Source organism: Harpia harpyja, chromosome 1 (genome assembly GCF_026419915.1).
Source record: "Harpia harpyja isolate bHarHar1 chromosome 1, bHarHar1 primary haplotype, whole genome shotgun sequence".
NCBI lineage: Eukaryota > Metazoa > Chordata > Aves > Accipitriformes > Accipitridae > Harpia > Harpia harpyja.
In genome coordinates this window covers 16,908,359-16,928,037 of record NC_068940.1, presented here as the reverse complement: position 1 = coordinate 16,928,037, position 19,679 = coordinate 16,908,359, and the positions used below count along the sequence as shown (strand labels likewise).

Below are 19,679 nucleotides of genomic sequence, written 5' to 3'. Positions count from 1 at the left end.
CTTGGTTCCAGCAATTTAAATGTAGGAGGTACTATTTCAGATGTCAGAAAGAACATTTATGCTCAATCATCAGTTTAACTAATTAACTTTCAACAGGTTTTTTTTTCTTTAAAGAAAAATTAGTTTAGAAGAGAAAAAGCATGAACTGTCAATTTGCCCTAAGAGTTTTGTTTACCAGTTTTGCTGAACTGATTTCGATACATTTGCTTATTTAAACATATATTCACACTAACATTGCAGCACAAACATTCATATTAAAAATATGAACAACTAAAAGACCTTCTCAACCATTCACATATTTGATTTAGGTTATTTAAATATAAAACTTTCCTACTTCAAAAAAACAAACAAGTGGATTATCTCTGGTTATTTACAGAAGAAATCTTTCCATCTTGACTATACAGGGCCACTCTTCAATTGGAATTGAACAGCAATGGCATCTAGCATCATCAAAAGCTTACTCTGCTGCTGACACCACCACTACAAAAATGGCAGCAGTAAATAGAACTACAGCTAGCTTTTATGACTCCATCCTGCAGACCCACACATTTTCTCCTTCTTTACACAGACACACCTAAAAATATTAGGCATGTATAAATGTACGTGTACACACACCTTGTATATAAAACAAAAGACACGTTGGCAAATTCAAGCTGCAGAAAGTTACTACTTAAACACCTGCAGGACTGGTGCTGCAGGCTATAAGCAAAGACATTCCAGTAGTTCATTCAAACATTGTCTGTAACTTTCCAAACACAAGACTTAAAGAAGTTTTTATTTTAATTAGAGAGTAAAATTACATTTAATCAACAACAAGAACTTTCTCCAAGTCCTTTTTAATTCCTCGCTAATATTAGTAAGTTTGTCATAATTGCACATTCTCAGCTTCTGCTCCATCTGAACTGGATGACACATGACAACTTCTCTGAATAGTTAAATTAGTGTAATCTTTCTTGCCCAGACTGCACTTTAAAAAAAATACATCATGATGAAACAGGTGCAAAATTACACATCTAATATCGCCTATGCTTAAGTAGGTGATTGGTACTATATACATTTTTAAAAAGCTCTTTCTCTTCTGGAACAAGTTTGTAGGTTTTAAATAAATTTGCATAGGGATCAAGCATTTAAAAGTACTTTTGTTGTAACTAAACATTAATTTGACTAATGCTGACACACTTGATTTCATGCTTTCTCCCCTTTTTGATTGCAATTTGCTTTTTGGTTTGCGTGTTTGGTCTCAACATTTTGAAGATTTCCATCACTGCATTTTTATCTTTCATATTAAAACTAAGGCAGCCTGCAAACAACTAAATCCTACAAGATGCAAAATGTTTAATGTAACTTTCAGTAGGACTAGCCCTGGAACCAACTTCTAGAAAACAGAGAAACTGTGAGAAAAGATTTCCTCATAAGCTTAAAGTAGTTCAGGAGTAAAGTCTCCATACAAATACAGAAACTGCATGTTTTGAACTTGAAGAAAATTCACCTTTCTCAGCCCCAGTCAGAGGAGGGAGATGATGCTTATTTCAGAGGGAAATCCTGAACAGAAGTCTCCATTTCCTTTCAGTAACTTCAGAAAAAACGTAAGGGGAAAAGGGCCACTATGCCAAGAGTCAGCCTTCTGGAGCTGATCAATTCCAAATATGCACTTACATAAATGACTGGTTATGCAACATGGATGCATTTAGAACAAAATAAGAAATTCTCCTCTCCAGTTCCTGCCCCTGTTTGTAAATGCAAAAATTTCCTCATGTACTTGTAGAAATCAAGAGCCGAACAGAAGTTTGCCAATTCCTTTTCACTAGCTATAAATGCAAAATAAAAAGGCAACACTTAAGTTATTCTTTTTTTGAACAACAGACTATAAAAGGAAGAACAAAGGCGTGTACGGTCATCTACAGAATAACACTGTATTCTTCACAAATACCTAAAAAAAAGAACTTAGATGGAAATAATGAGTAATGTACCCGACAGTCTTTTCAGTAAGCGTATCTTTGTCTTTCTACACATTACAAGCAAATACAGACCTACCACTAGAGCAAAGGTAGGTGTGTGTCTACAGGCACAATAGATGTCTCTATTTACAAGTCTCTCGGGATAACCGAAACTTCTGAAAGATCTGCAGTGCAAGTAATCAAGTACGTCTAAGCTGTGGCAATGCAGTGCATTTCTCAAGTTTGTACAGCAGGCAGGATTATGGATAAACTCAATAATATTAGGAAGACAAACCAGCAAGTAGTTAATTTTTTTCATATCTTACCTGCAGCAAGCACCTATCTCGAAAAGTGTAGCCTATCAATTTGTCCAAATGCATCAGACACTGATGGTAGCGGACATGGTGAGTAAGGACAGGAAGCATCATTGCATGCTAAAAAACAATTGCAATAAGGAAAAGCATTCAACTTCAGTGTACAGAGTACTCAGTTGACTAAGCTATAAATACAAACACCTTCCGTTTGTCACAACACTGAGTTTTACTGTTTTGGTTTAAATGAGAAAAAAAAAAAAAATCATATTTTCCCAACCTTCATCATCAGAGCACTTAAATCATATTTGTCCATCTGCATAACCACAGCCCCACTCAGACTAAATAAATAAATACATAAAACCAGTCTTCTACTTCAGTATTTTGAATGAGGTAAAAAATGTCTGGTCACCAGTAACATCAAATTTCAGTAAGCTGTGACTGAATATGATGCTATACGTTTGTACCTTCTCATTTAACACCCTGCAGTTTTACATTAGTACCAAAGATGAAGAAAGAGCATTTCCCCTCTGCCTCATAACATTAGGGAAGAACCACTTTATACCACTTTAATCAGTTTTCCGCAAACAACAGTAGCTACTTGATTTTCAGGCACAGTTATTAGTGCCTTGCTTTATTTCCTTCTGAGGAAGAATTAGGGGCTTTTTGAAATGCTGTAGTCTGGCATAACCTGGCTTAATGTGCTAAAAAATATCAGAAAGGTTGCTGTTTGATCATCTAGGAAACAGATAATGTTTTTCTGTTAGGGAAAATGTCAATAAAAATTTAACTAATTATGTTGCAAAACCAAAACTCTCCCTCTTTCGGTGTTTTAAAGAGGGAATTCTACACTAATATTGACTTTGGATGGATCTAGCTTGAAATAAGCAAGTAGTACAGTTTATCAGTAAAGTAGTACAGCAAGTATGATATCAACGTCAAAAATCTTGCATAAGAGTAAAAAGTAAGAGCTACATGAGAAATGTATTTAAAGAATTTTATGCATGTGACCATTTCTGTGACACTGATATCAAATTTCAGTTCTTCTAATCATTCCTATTAGTGACATGACATGAATATATGCAAAAGAATGACGTGTTTTAAGGGAATCAAAATCTGAGGGCTGTCACTATTAATTTCAGAAAGAGGAATGTGTATGATTACAGAAGATGAGTATACAGTTTGGAGAGATGCAAGAAAAAAGCATACAAAGCAGATGATGTATAATTTACAGAATAAATGATGTTATGGATTTCTGCATGTCATTAAAGAAAGAACAGCAGAAAATACAAACAGGTGAATGTTAAAAGATTGAGAAATTAAGAATAACCAATGGCAATACTTTCCATTTAAGTAAGACTGTGAAATTCTTGAGAACTGAACACATAGCTGGAAGGCAATCATAGCATCATTTAGGTTGGAAAAGACTCTTAAGATCATGGAGTCCAACCCTTAACACGGCCAACTCCACCACTAAACTGTGTCCCTAAATGCCACATCTACATGTCTTTTAAATACCTCCAGGGATGGTGACTCCACCACTTCCCTGGGCAGCCTGTTCCAGTCAGTGCCTGACAACCCTTTGGGTGAAGAAATTTTTCCTAGTATCCAATCTAAACCTCCCCTGGTGCAACTTGAGGCCATTTCCTTTTGTCCTATTGCTTGTTACTTGGGAGAAGAGATTGACACCCACCTTGCTACAACCTCCTTTCAGGTAGTTGTAGGGAGCGATAAGGTCTCCCCTCAGTCTCCTTTTCTGCAGAGTAAACAACCCCAGGTCCCTCAGCTGCTCCTAGTAAGGCTTGTGTTGTAGACCCTTTCCCAGCTTTGCTGCCCTTCTCTGGACACGCTCCGGCACCTCAATGTCTGTGTTGTAGTGAGGGGTCCAAAACTGAACACAGTATTCAAGGTGCGGCCTCACCGGTGCTGAGTATGGGGGGACAATCACTTCCCTAGTCCTGCTGGCCACACTATTTCTGATACAAGCCACAATGCTATTAGCCGCCTTGGCCACCTAGGCACACTGCCGGCTCATATTCATCTGGCTGTCAACCAACACCCCCAGGTCCTTCTCCGGCAGATGGAAGTAGCTAGTTAACAGAAAGAAAAAGACTCTCTGGATCTCTGAATGGCACAAAAATTCAAAACAACTCCAAGCAAACTGAGTAAGCATAAGTGAAATTTTATTTTGTTACCATGTCACTCATTTAGAGTTTTCTGAGGGTAATTTACAAGCTAGGAGAACACCCCTCTTATCTCCATATAAACTGTACAGGTGTACTTCCTATGTCTTCCTTCACAGAAGGAATTCATTAAAAAAACCCAAACAAAAACAAAAGAAAAAACAACCTAAAACTTGTTTCATGGGACAACTCTGCTTCCCGGCCTGACTGTTCCACTGCACCAGGCAGAAAGAGTCCCTCAAGCAAGGTTTAATATTCTTTATACCAATGCATGTGGCCCCAAGTTTGAGGGCTGAAATACAGTTTTAGATTTTTGTCAGCTGTGGTGCAGTGAACAAAGAATTGACATCTGCCTAGGAGCACACAGAAGGCCTTTAATTTGACTCTTGCAGTTATATTGACAAAGTGGTGCTTTCATGGCACTAAATACTTGATTGATTCAGTTAACGTGTTGCGTAGGATTTTAACTATTTGATGTTTCTGATGTTTTATGTATTTATCTCTTTATAAGAAAATAAAATATATGCTTTAAAAAATTGTATTAGGCTAAAGAATGGCTAGTGATTAAAAAGAAAGTCTCCTGAAACCATATGGCCACAGGAGCTATCCCACAACTTTGGTATTTGCATCTGGTTATAAACATACAAGTAACTTCTTCTTTTGTTTTTAAATATATATGATTGTAACTATGTTAACTATGCATGTTCTTTTCCTGCTGCAGCTGGCATGGCAAGGCAAGGAATCTCTTGGGTGCTCCCAGCTAGTGCCACTATCCCCCAGGGTGGCAGATGCTCCTGAGCTGAACCTACTAAGAAGAACCAGGTGAGCTAAAATATTTTGAAATGCATCATTTCGCTCCTTACCCTAAACACTTAACACAGCTGTTGAGGGCACACCAGCAACAAAACAGGCAAGGGGGGGGGGGGGGGGGCAGGGGGAGGTATCTTCTCAGCATGGCCCCATCCTGCCAGACTGCACAGTAAGTGCTGCCCAGCTTAGTGCCAAGTTGTGCACTTCATCTACCGGATAACTTTAAGTGAGCCTGGCAGAACACAGCCATTTTACATTTTTGGAACATTTCACTCACCCTTTTTCCTCCCCCTCCAAGCAGTTCACTTCTGAGATTGCAAAGACCAGTGTCATTACTGCTACGTGGAACTTAAAGCAACTATAAGCTATCAGAGTGACTTAAAAGAGTTTCAATCTTCTAAACTGCAATGCTTTTAAAAGCATTAATTTTAAATCACTGCACTTTAGCTCTGCCCACAGAGTTGATTTATGCGTATTTAGGTTTAGTCTCTTTAATCTGGGAAAAAGCATGTAGCAACAGCAGCAGTCTTTCATTTTACAGACATACAGTTTGCCTACTCTTGGCCTCTCAAAGAAATCAAATCAAAAGGACCTTCACACCAGAACTGGCTGATTTAGATGTTATGGCTGCAGGTGGGCACAAAAATGCGAAATAGCTTTACTTTCATCATTCTTTGGTGTTTTGCTGTCCTTCAACAACAAAACAAAACAGGAATATCCAAGACGACATTAAGAGATGAATCACAGAAATTATAACACAGAACTGTTTCAAAGCTCCTAAATTAGAAATTTACACTGTTTACTTAACCTGTAAAAATAGATACAGTTCACAACAAAAAATTAAAAAAGGGCTGTAATTTTCCTCAGCTATGTGAGAAGATACTGTTCCACTATTCTCTTTCTTTGACTTCAGAAGCAATAGTAGAATCACAAGAAACATTTCAGACAGAAAAAAAGCAATTCTAGTTATTAGCATTTCTCTCCTGTTAGAATTTCCCCTTTGGCCTTACCAGACTTCTAAGATAACAGCGGGATTTCTACCTGTACCTTTGCCTAGCAACACCCAAAGTTTATACTTCATACTGTTAAGTTAATATTAAATTATAAGCCTGTTAATTATTAAATAACATCTCCAAAACAACAGCTAAAAGAAGAATGATGCAATTATACCCTAGTAAATTTATTTGGCTGTTATAACTACTTGAATTTTACTAATACATTATTATATTAAAATTGCATTATTTTTATCATATCACAAAGCTGGTGGCTGTCAGCTGCTTCAGAATAGCATCTGGCAGAGATCCGTACCTTGGAGATGCCATACATATGAAACAGAGTATCTGAAACATATCTTTCTACTGAGGGTCACCTGTTTTAATCCAAAAGTTAGTTGTGGTGCTTTTTTTTTTTTTCTTTCTTTCAAGTAAAAAGATATTTCTTCATGCTTCACTGCAAAATTTGTTTTTTTAAAAAATACCTAAATAGAAAAATACATTAAAATAAAAATATTTAAACCCAACCCAATTGATGGATGAAGTCCCTGGAGTTCCATGCTAGACTCAACATTTGGTTAACCTCCAGCCTCCAGCTGTTCATTCCTACCCCCTCTCCCTTGTGCTAATCAACGAGTGGCAAGAAAACTAAAATTTTAAAATAACTTCTTTTGGTGTGTGGAGGGGGTGGGCAGGACACTAGAATAGTTCCCCTAAATCAATAGATCTTATTGAGATAAAGGTATTCACTTCCATTTGCTTCTTCAGCCTAGAATCACAGCAAACCCTTGCAAGAGGTAAATGGCAGCTATCGAGAAAGAAAATACATTAGACATCTCTGTGGTTTAGTCACCTGGCAGACGTCAGAGCGTATCCCTGTTTTCCAGAATCCCTGGCTACTCAACTCGACGGTCACTTCACGTCTCATTGTGTTCTTCTGACGAATTTTCTGCAGTGCTTCCTAGACAAGGAGAGAATAGAGCTCCTGTGAAGAACTTTCTACAACAAAGCAGTATCAATGCACACGTGACTGCGTTCACAATACCCATTTAAGGTTCACTTTTGGTGAGCAGTTTCTAAGACTAGTCCAAATCTTGTAACTGCCAGCCACAAACTGTGGTGGACATGCTGGAGTACAGTGTAGACAGAGGATTTTGACAGACCGAGAAGAGAACAGCAGTGACTACATTTTTTTACTGCAAATGACAGAACAAACCAGTCCAACTCGTACATCCAAGATGATACATAAGTAAGTTAAGGTCCATACAACGAAAGCACCTTCTTTACCCCTGTGTGCAAAACAACCTCTTCATTCAAGTCTGTCACCATGAGTAGTCCTGGTTTGAAGCATTCAGTAGGTGTAAAACAGGCTAAGTAAAGAAAGGTTTTGTTTCGTGATCTCGGCTACTTCGTAATAGTTCCTGTTCTACATTGTCAGTACTCCCAGTCTGGGGAAGGAGTTCAGCATTCACTAGTTCTGGAGCCTGTTATGATGAAATCTACCAATATTATTTCAATTAATTTTTTTTTTTTTTTAAATTGTTTTGCCTTGACCACTGGCTGTTTGGTATTGTGTAAACAGTGTATTTGTCTCTAGAAACTATGAAAGGGACAGAATCATTAAAAGAAAATATTTTCTGTAAAAATTGAATGAAAGAAAACCAGCTAAAATAAATCATCCCTGGATCAGGATCTCCTGGTTCCAATACTACAAAGGCCCCAGAGTATGCAAGCTCCCCACACAGCATGCACTAACAGTAAAGACTCCCTCAGTGCTCTTCCTTCTTCAGAACATGAAACTTTTCAAAGCTGCAACCCATCCTCCCTCTCCCTCTCCTTTTCACTACAGGGCATTTGCTCAAAGCTGTGTCTTCCCAACTTCCAGTCTGAAGCCTGTGAGCATCTCTGGGCAGGAATGGGCTCTGTCTTCTGCTCTGCAGAGACTCACAGAGTGGTTCCAAGAGGCACATCTATCCAGACACAGATTCATCAAACCTCAGACACCTCAATACTGAGGTGTCTAGGGGAGGAGGCTAGTTAGTCCTGGCTCCTTTTATATTCAATGAAGGGGGATAAAAGGCTTCAAGAAACGCATTTCTCCCTCCATTGACTTCAAAGTGAGCCTTCAGGTCCCAATTTATGCACCTGCTATAAATGCTCAAAGTTAGGTTAGAGGAACAAAGCCCCCAGGCACAACCTTGTCACAAATAATAACATCATACAACCTCATAGTAATGAATGACCGATGGCAGAAGGAACAGAGATGCTTACAGCACTGCACCCCTTGTGCATTGTGTAAAATTCACATCTCAAGGCTGTGTCATTGGCTGTTTTCTGGGATGGGTGCTACAGTGTTTGCTAGACCTAGCTGTATTTTCAGGCTGACTAACTCAGGAGAGGCCCAGTGTTACCCATAATATATGATTCATAATCTTTAAAAGCCCATGTACCAGTCAGGTGCAGCCCTACAGCTCCTTCTAAGTTATTGACACCTCCACTGGCAAAATGCACAGGTTATCCTCACATAAAGCTTCTGTTTCAGCCCTGTATGCCTCTCTGATGGCAAACTACTTGATAAACTCATTATCCTAGATAATAAGGTCTAGAAACAAAAATCAGTATACCACCCAGTAAGTGATAAATACCAAAGGAGCAATTTATCTTTTGAAGCAAAACATAATCACCCCCTACATCCAATCCACTGCAATTTTACAAATAAGTCATCCATTAGCCCGTAATGAAAAGATGCCCATAATAACAACGGTCTTCCCTTCTACTTGCTCTGAGTGTAGAACAAAGTAGCAAACAACGTCATCTCCTACAGGGACAAAAATTTTTTTTCCTTACAACTGTGGCACAGTTAAGTCACAACACTGTGTTTTTTCCCCATTTACCGGTAACGAAGCTAAGGGCTTATTTAATATCAGCATTAATAAAATGTTAACTAAGACTCTTGCTCATGCAACAGCATACTATGCTTTGCAGTAATAATAAAAATTAGGTGCAATGTCAACAGTATCAAACATTTACCACAACCAAAGCTACACAATTAGCAAACTGGGCAAGACTCAGGAATTGGACTCAGTGATCCTCACGGGTCCTTTCCAACTCAGGATATTCTATGATTCTATGAATCATCAGGGTTTCTAATCAATAAATAAAAAACCAACACCACTTAATTAAATTCCATCTGGTACCAAAGAAGTTAATTTCTCCTCTATGTACTCTTGACATAAGTTGTCCAATTAAAAGTGCCTGGTAGACATGCACCAGACAAATTCAAAGCTTCAGTCCAAGATGTTAAAAAAATAGATACCTGAGAGCAGGCTGCTTTAGTCTATATTTAGGTGACTTTATTTTTCTGATTTTAATTTCCAATTGGTTGAGCATCTGCACTTAGGAAATGCTTATTGCTCATCACTTCAGGGAAAAAAAAAAAAAAAAGAGCGGAAAGGCAAAAATTCAACAAATACCTCATTTGTCATTAAAGATTACTGAAAATAACAACAACCAGATGATTTTGACTCAAAGATCTTAAGGAATGTCACTAAGACTGCCTAATAAATTACGGTTTAAAACCATGCACAAGTGTGGCAGTTTTTATCTCAGAAGAGAAATGTTTAAAATTATGAGCCAGCTAAAAGTGCACTCTGAAATAAAAACTCCTTCTCTATGCTAAGCTCTTGAAACCATTAATGGCAACGGCTATAAAGAAGTTATGGTCCTATAATGATCATTTTTATAATTGGGCAAAAAACTTGCAGTAGTTTGACAGCTGAAAAAAGGAAAAAAAAAATCCATTCACTAACAAGCAAAGATAAAAATAAAATCAGTGTTAACAGCCTGCAAAGAAAATCTTTTGTGAGGGATCTCTACTGTTTCCCTAAACAGGGCGGTCATATGGCTTTATTCCACTCTGAATTACTGTGCTCAATTATCAGTTACAGGAAGGCCCAGCATACCTCTCTTTGTGATAATTTCTGTTTATCAGCCTGTTTGACTTTGGGACTATTAGCCAGCAGGTGACGCAGCTTCACATAACTCTTCCACAGCTTTTGGTATCTGAAGGACAAAAACAGAAAACAAATATTTTGGTCGATACAACAAAAGTCTCTCATCGTTTGTCCTTATGAACACACCAGCTGCACCCACATACACACAGGTCATCTACAAGCATCTTTTTGCTCCAGAAAAAAAATCTCAAAGCATTTTCCAAGAGAGGTGGCAGTGCCTCTGCAGTTGTTCCAGCAGGCTGGACACAGCAGCAGAGAGGAGGCATTAGTGCACAGTGTGAGGTAAACAGCAAAGCTCAGGGCAGAACCCAGGTCTCCCAGATACCCACCCGTCCTCTCCGAAGAGCCACTTCTGCATGCTGAAAAGACTTGCCCCCAGCATGACATCTCAATTCAGGCAGGTGAAAACTCCCTCTCCTCCACAGGGTTTACCTATCACTCACTGAAAAGCAGTAGTAACCTTTCCCAAGAAGTGTCTGTCCTTACACTGGCTGAAACATTTCAGTGAAGCACATGAGGAAGAGCTCTACAAGTCATGTGCAACACGAAGTCATTCTGTGAACAATGAAATAAAAGTTTCATTCCCTGTGGGTTTGTGCTGAATGGAAACAGCAAGTCAAGTTTTCTCTGTGGTTAGCATATACTTATCCATATCTGGTTTTCTCCAACTGTCTAGCCTTTTCTTATTTTGGGGGTGTTTAATTACACATGAACTTCAATAACAGAACTTTTTGCCTGGTGGGAGTCCCTCTGCGGTCTATCACAGATTTTCACAAAATGTGTAAGAACTTGCTCTCTTTGTAGATAACATCCCACCATTATATTCAGCTGCAATTGACCAACAGGTTCAAAAGCTACTATGGGAGGAGCGACCAAAAGAATCACGACGTGGACCTTGTGTCCTGAGGAAATGATGCTGTCTTCAAAATAGTATCACCTCTGTAGAGTTTTGTCAAGAAAACCCATAAAACCAGACTTTTAATAGGAAGCAGGGAATTAGAGGACAGACGGAAGAAGTTTACTCAAGTAATTTATTTTCTTTTATATTTACATTATATAAGATGATCCTCCTCAGCAGCAACGTAGAGCAGCGGTTTTAGTAGGAAGTTACCACATTAGTGGCAAAGCAGTAAATGAAGCAGCAGCTTTTCTACTATTTCATAATCTTCCCAGCATCCCACATTCACAGGCAAACAAACAGATCTTTTCTTATCGGCATTTTTTCCATAGCTATTTCTCCACAGCATTCTTGAATGTATACTGTCTGCCTCTAGAGATGCTGATATTTTTTGAGTCTATAAACACATCTAAAATTGTCAGTCCATAGATTTTTCTTATGATCTGTTCTCCACATTTCTGCAATCTGCAGAATAGCACATCTATTTCTGACAAATCCCCATCCAAAGAAGAAAAATGAGTTAATGAACAAATCAATCAACCAACCAGAAAACAAACAAATGCCATGAGGAGGTTTCAGCCCACAAAAAAGAACCTGAAACTATGATCTACAATATGCGTTTTACTACTAGTATTAATATGGGTGAAACGAGCTCTGTTATTGCAGTTAAGTTTGAGAATTAATAAACAGATTACAATAACTAAAAATCCCTATTAGACCTCAAAGAAAAGACACACTAGAGGAAAATCTTTTCTGGGCATTACCTATTTCACATATAAACCAGAGTTAAGCCTGAGATTTATGATGGCACCACAGAGGTCTTTCACAAAAACTGCTTTGTTACTCTGATAAAAAGAAGCACGCCTAAATTCTGTAAGCAGCTCTGGGGAAAAAAAAAAGAAAAAAAGCCATGGAAATCTTAAAAAAAGTTAAAATAAAAAAAGTGTCAGAAGAATAATTTTTGTATCTTTATACTGTTTTCAATGCAAAGTACTAGAACTTTATGAATAATTAGAAATTCAGCATCAAAATAGAGGTGGTTCTTAGATTCTTTGGTCTAATTATTTTCTTTTTATGGGTAAGAAAACTGAAAGATGAGGAGGATTAAAAGTCATGCTCAAAGCCAAAAGAAAATATGTTATTATTTGGATAAGCACTCCCTCTTCCCACTTCCCACCATATTAAAACTAAAATTCTCAGCAAGTAGTTGTAGAAGAATATGGCTGTCATACATGCACATATGAGTGTTTGGGCCTCAAAACTGCAGGTGAAATTGAACGTCCTTAAAAGACACTGGAGGAAAATGTATGAGGAAAAAGACAACCTTAACTATACATGCACAAGAGATGGGCTCTATACTGTCTGTAATCATTCAGAAAACAGATCTCCAAATCATTGGAAGAGTTCCCTGAAATTGTCAGAAATTAAGAAAAGAATTGTGAACAAAATACAGCAATTGCTTTAATGCCCCTACACAAATCCACAGTGAAACAGTATTTCTAGCTCTGCCTGAAGTTCTGATTCCCTCTCCACTCCTTCACTACATTCCTCCCAATCTCTATAATGATATGAAAAGTACAGAGAAAAGTAGCATGGATGCAACAGCTTCCAAGCTAGGAAACCGTATGTAGACTTGATCCTTCAAGGCATAGAAAGAGACAACTAAGTAGGATATGGCAGGGTGCAAGAAACATAAATGTCGTGAAGAAAGCAAACAGAAAATGGATATATTCTTCATTGTTAGATCTAAGACCTGAAGAACATCTAATTAAACAATCAAGTAGCAGCTCTGAAAAAGAAGTCAGTCCTTTTTTATATGATGCACAATATCACTGGGGAAGCGATTACCTGGAATCTTCTCCCTGTCAGTAGCATAAAAAGACTCAAACAGTGATTTGAGAAATTTAGAGAAGGAAGGTCCATTCAGGGCTGTTAAACATAACTATCTAAATACATCCTCTAACTCAGAAGTCCATATGCTACAGACCTTTGGAAGCCTGGGTAAGTATTTCTCCCCCTCTGCCTTCCTGTTACACTATTTTCTCTCTGAAAACCTGCAACTGGCCTCTCAGAGAAATAACATGGAGCTTGAGGAACCTTTGGCCTGACCTAGAAGACCTGTTCTCAGGTTGAAAAATTTCGTACTGCACATGCATACACATTTCCTTCAGCAGATCCTGAATTATGCCAGAAAAAAGAAGTTATACCTTATATTCTCTAATTTACAAGAGCTTGTGTCCAATGTCATAAGCACTAAGCTTTATGTTGGACTCAATTAAGCAAATAAACAAGCCCTATTTAAGCCACAAATGACAACAGTAATGAGTTTCTGAACGAAAGGTGAAAGGAAAAGCATCTTACTGAGGATCTCCAGCATAACTGAGTTGAGCAGGTCGTATCCCGAAGTGGACAATAATGGGGAAAGTAATTACATCAGGATTGAACTGTTCGCGGTCCAGTTGATCAATACGAACAGAGCTGGGTTTCTAGGAGAAACAACAAAATATAAAAATTGACAACAGCTCCGTGGAAAATTTGTTGCCTCTAGCCCACACCATCTAGGAACTATGAAGCAGCATTATTCCAAGCTTATTAAAATACACATAAAACTAATCATTAATATTGTAATAAATATTTGGTAATGACAATGACTGAAACAAAGTTAATTGACTTAGCGCTCTCAGCGAAAAAAGGAAGTCTTTTTATTTTCATTTTACAAATTAGGAAATCTACCGTTTGATTATTTCCGAGAACTTAAAGCAACTTTCTTTGGTCAAACATCACACTGGAAATAAAATTAGGATTAGCATTCTGGCATCCAAGCTCCCACATGCCTGAGTAGTTCACTAAGATCAGGTTACCTCTCTAATTTTAGTTTGGTTCCTGATTTCCCAAAGCAAGTAAAGCCATTATTAGATCCATTCAATCACACTGACTAAACAGCATTAAAAAAATCTGTCATGCTACTCTTAGAAAAGGCTCCTAGGCTGATGTGTAGAATGAGGAATACAGTCTCGTATAATGGGGAGACTTTTGTCCTTTTTAGACTTCAAAACATAAGTTCTTTTTATAGTTAAAAAGGACAATATAGAAGGAGGCAACTTTCACTTCACCTCTAAAAACACAAAAAATGAGTAATTGCACATCACTGCAGAAGACATGCTGCTTACAGAGCTCTCGATCACTTATCTAACATTTAAAAACTCAGTTGAAGGTGCACAGTTTGTCTCCAAGTAAACATTTTCTCCATTACCTGGCAAGCTGCTTTGTTATGTGCCTGCTTACTCCCCACTTTGCGATCAGCTGGATGAGGCCAATATTTTCTGCTTGTCTAAGGTTTCAGAAAAAGGGCATTACTTCTAGTTACCTGCATCTCAAAACTTCTCATTTAGTACTGTGAATTTCTCAAAGATGAGTTTCAGAGTTACAGAAACAGCTCCCACCATTCTCTTCACAAAACAATAAAAATTGCGTCAAGAACAAAGCTTTTACCCTTCAAACCACCTTGGTAGAACTGTTCACAGGAATCATTTTCTGCATGGATAAGCAAAGCCAATTCTATAAATAAAGGTAAGCCTCATCAGGTGGCCACATTTCCAATCTATTCTAAAAAACCAAAAACTTACTTAAAACTTTGACATTCAGATAGAGAAACATTTTCCAAGGGAAAAATGCTTATCAGCTTCCCTTTAGACACGATGCCTGAACATAATGTTACATCTCCTCAGCCAAAAAAAGTGAAATAAAAAAAATTAAGTTAGCTCATGCTGCCAGGCTAAAAAAAAAAAAAAAAAAAAAAAAAGAAGAGAAAAGGTTTTCCCCACAGCACTTCTAATAAAGAGGGATTAGGACAACAAAATCTAATGAAAAACATGTGGAGGACTTGTAGCAGGCAGAATATTGTTCTCTAAACCAGAGCTTGAAGTCCTGAAATTTAAGTTTATCTGGTTTTGCAGGGTTTGCATAAAGCCAATTTGAAAAGTTTTTATCTTCACAAAAGTTGTTTGTTGGTTCCCCCCTCTCTTAACATTAAAAATGAGGACCTCCTCCCATCCCCACCCCCCTCAAAAAAGTAGCCTTGCTACACATCTCCTCTGAGAACCAAGGCAGCAAAATATGATTAACAGAATATGAAACAATAATTATACTCAATACACCAATTACAACCAATATATTTAAACAAATACAGACAATATTTTCCTATTCAAATGTTTCACATTTTAGACACTTAAATAGAAGTAATCTGATCCTCAAAAGTGTGAAAGGGAGAAGAGCTTTCAATAGGCCTACAGCAGGGTCTGTGTGAAACATGTGGCCTCAGGATCACTCAAAACCAGACTCTTTTAATTTATATGCCACTGCCTTTGACTTTTGTCACTCAGTTACACAGCCGTTCACAGATGCCTGATAACAACCAGGACAAAAGAACTCCTTGTTTAAGACTTAATCACAATTGTTCCTTCACTGAGAGTTATGAGAGAAGTGTAGCTAGGCTGTGCTTTTTTCCTTCAGCATGGTGAACACCAGCTTCCTCTCTGGTCCCATTTCTGAAGGTTAAATGAACAAACAGCACTGTACAGAAACATACAGTATAAATGGCACACCAGCAGACAGGACACGATCAAATTAGATGTTACTCTTCCAGATTTTTATCCCCGTGTTCTTTTAAAAGAAGTGCTGTGAGAGACCATCTAATAATCACAACCTCGCTTTTAAAATCTCATCAAACCCAAAGAAATTCTAACAGAACAGAGGCCCATTACCTTTGTTTCCTACTCCAAACCTCATCAATCAAGGCCTTGCTGATATTAGAAGACATGATGAGATTGCATGCACATGTAGTTCAAAAGTATATTAAAATAAATATGTATTTGTATTAGTGAGAAAAGCAGCAATATTTTAGAAAGAAAGAGTGAAGTATTAAAGAGGATTAAAATTTGTGAACCTTTACAGCTATTCCAACACAAAGTTTCACTGAACTAATGAAAGACCATGAATAAATTCAATGGTTTTAAATAATGCTGAACTATTGTTAGTTGTTTTAAGTAAATGGGATTTATATGCCTATCAAAATTTTTTCCCTTCTCCACCATGCATATATACACCTCACTTTTAAAAAAAATAAAATACATATATAAAACCTAGATCTGCTCACAAGAGGAATTATTATTTCTGAAGTGATGTTGTGGAGGAAAGCAGCAAAATAAAATTTAGTGTTTTTACTTTGTTGTGTCAAGTGGATAAAATTGAATTGAAGAGCTGTCATTTTCTAAAACAGTTTCACATTGTCTCTGTAACAGAACTGTTTTATCTTCTAACATTGTAAAATGCACAGAAAATGCTTTCATACTGTGTTTTGCTTACTTTCATACCCAATTGAATATGCTGCAATGAGCAGAAGAAATCCACAAACTAAGTCATTGCAATCTTCCTGAGAGAAAAAACATGTTCTAATGATGGCATTGTAACATGACGTTTCAAAGTGCTGCGGATTTCTTTTATGCTTACATATTTTCATGTCCACACGCATCTTTAAAAACATTATCTTGTAGAATGCAAAGTTTGTCAGTAAAAATCACACAAAATCTCAAAATTAACACTACCACTCACAAACTGCACTGCCTTGTGCATACAGACATTTACAGTTCAGTGACAGAAAGAAGGAGCATATATGCGTTCCTTTATGCTAAACAAAAAAGCAAGTTTTCAACTAGCTGAAATCAGCAGATCTTCAGCAAAACCACTGAAGTTATGTCAGCATATACCATTCAGATGCTGATGACTTGTGCACTAGCACGTGCCTTGTATCACAGAAACCCCAGGCAACGTTAAGTTAAGCAGTTAACGCTGTCTAACAATTTCTATTATGAGATTCTGGTTTAGCACTCAGTTTTAACCAGCTCAGGTAGAATTTTCCATAGTTAGAGTTCACATGTATCCTGTATTTCATGTTCCCACAGATGATCTTATTCTCCTTTTGGTTTAGAAAGTTTTAGCCAGAAGGAAAACACTCAGAATGAAATCAAGGGAAAAATAAATTATCCTGCCCAAGTTATGATTAGCTTATAAAAGTAGTTTACTAAATGTAATGCTGCCATACTTAAAAATATGAACTTGAAAAATATACTTAGGAAGTCACCCTGGCTGCAGTTTGGGGACAGGTTTTTCAGTTAGCAAACTAAATTTCCCCTGAGGCATGATACCAAGTCACACTTTCTGCAGAAGCTAAGAAGTTAAGTTATAAGGAAAGGAAGAAAATGAATTAGGAGAAAGAAAGGTATTACAACCAAGAAAGCTGCATGGAAGTCTAAAATATTAGGTCCAAAACATGCCTCTACTACTGAGATACTACTTTGCAATACTGACCAAACCACGCACACAGAACCCTGCACCTTTCAGGAGATATCATCTATTCTTGTGACCCACATTGCTTAAGTGTGAAAGTCAGAAAACTGGGCTAAATTCACATAAACACTGGAGTTGAAAGGAGCTGTGTTCAGAGAACATATGCTTTAAAATACTAATTGTTCCAAAAATAATAAGGCCATAGGGGTTTCAAGCTTGGCACTGAAAATTAATGGATGCATTCATTAACGTACACAAAATTCCTCAGTGTGAGCAAGAGCAACGTAGAAACAGTGTGGAAAAACCACATAGGCAGAAAACACCTTTTCCATATTCACAGGAGAATCTGGACAGTGCACTTTAAATAGAGCTGGAGGGTCAAAAGAGGAAGATGAAAGAAAATAGCAAACAGTTACTAATTCTCTGGTCCTGTGTCAGGGAAAAGAGAATGAGATCATGAACATAAAGACTTTCTGAGAAAGTAATAAAGCAGTGGAGCAAACTACAGTTTCACATACATAAAATATAGCCACTCCTTTTAACGCGCACATTGAAACAGTGCTCATCTGGAAATCTGCCCTTCAGCATTGCTGCAGTGGGTGCAATTCTTCCCAGGGTTGGAAAAAGTCAATGAACTGTTCCTATAGCAATCTGCAACTGTCATTCGTCATCTTTTCCCTTTCCAATTCAGCCTGTAGCAAACCCTCTGAAACAAGACATGCACGTGTCATTGGGTTCTTCATATATCAGAATTATTTGCTCTACCATGCCAGGGCTGGTAACGATCATCCCTTTGCATTCTTCTGCATATTTCTGCCATTCCAGTTCTTCCCACTGAAGCATGTTTGCAATCTCCTCTTCAGGTACCAGAGCTTTATTGCATCGTAACAAGTAGAGAAGAATCTGATGCATTGAGAGTACTTCTTTTCCTCCATCTTAAAAACATAAATAAATAAAACACATTTCAGATATTCACTCCTAAAGTACGAGCAAAAGAGAAAATATGCAGAACACATAAAATATTTGGATGAGCAAAATGAAATGCAAAATGCTTAAGCAAGTTGACAAATGTTTTATTGATGAATACTGCACATGCATAAACACTTTGCTAAACTGGAAGCACTAACAGTAATGGTAGCAAGAGTAACAGTTTCATCATACTGTAAAGCTGAAGTTTCTAACTTGCCTTAAAAAACTTTAACATGAGCAGGTAGAAGAATCAGTTACATTGTCCAGTTATATCTTCCTTTTCACACTTTTGTAATTCTTTTTACAATGGTAGTTAAAAAGCCTTTAGGCTTTTATGCAGCTTTTTTAAAGAACACTCAAAATTTTACAGGATACTTCTGGATGAATGTAGCAAGTTATCCCTGCATTTTAAACTCATCTATAGTGCTTACATGCTGTACCTGCAGTAATGAAGACTAAAGAGCCTCATGCTGTCGTCTGTCACTAAATGAATCAAGGGCACATGAAAACTGCTAAATACTTCTGAGACCCCAGGAAACTTGCACAACAAAGGCTGCTTGTAGCAAAGGAAGACAGTATAATAAACATCTGACTGGCTCCAGGTAGCCAGTTGCAGATGTGAAGATGCAAACAAGAAAAACAAGTGATGGTCTTGACAGACCACCACTCAGAAGACACTGACTATTCAAATTCAGTATGTTTGCTCATATGAGTAAAAAGATAGACATGTTTGTACAGTGCTTTAATTCTGACACACATCTCTCCAACCCCCTCCTTCAACAACAGGGTGTTAATCTGTAGTAAGGAGGCATCTTCAAGTTTCATCCCCACAGAGCACAAACGTCGTTTTCCTTTCCCCAGGGAGCAGGAGCAATCTGGTCCTGCCACTGAGTACATTCTCTCTATCACTACACACACAAAAAAAAAGGAATGGAGAAAAACCAGAAGTAAAGCCTTAGAGCAATGTGGTGGATGATGCCACAGCACAAGGAATAGGATCCCAGGCACACAGGAAAAGCCTCGCAGAACTGCTCTGTAACAGCAGTGCTGCATAAGATGATGTCCTCTACAAGACACATGAGGGAACAAGGCCCTTCTCTTACTTCAGCTGGGATTACAGCACTATGGTAAAGAAAAGATGAAAGGGAATGATGTAACTTGGCCTCTTAGAACAATTAACCTCATTCAAACTCCAAGAGGGAACCTTAAATAGGGAAAATA

At 37.7% G+C, this 19,679-nt stretch overlaps 1 protein-coding gene across 4 annotated transcripts in view; it reads right to left on the bottom strand.

Annotated features, from left to right (window-relative positions):
• Positions 1-19,679, bottom strand: part of DROSHA (drosha ribonuclease III) — a 77,382-nt gene that overhangs the window by 29,621 nt on the left and 28,082 nt on the right. For all 4 annotated transcript variants that reach the window (XM_052781001.1, XM_052780983.1, XM_052780974.1 and 1 more), the window contains 5 exons: positions 18,255-18,424; positions 13,506-13,630; positions 10,196-10,295; positions 7,087-7,194; positions 2,264-2,371 (listed from right to left, as the gene is read on the bottom strand). In XM_052781001.1, the coding sequence (XP_052636961.1) occupies positions 2,264-2,371; positions 7,087-7,194; positions 10,196-10,295; positions 13,506-13,630; positions 18,255-18,424 (611 nt within the window). The remainder of the gene's footprint in view (positions 1-2,263; positions 2,372-7,086; positions 7,195-10,195; positions 10,296-13,505; positions 13,631-18,254; positions 18,425-19,679) is intronic.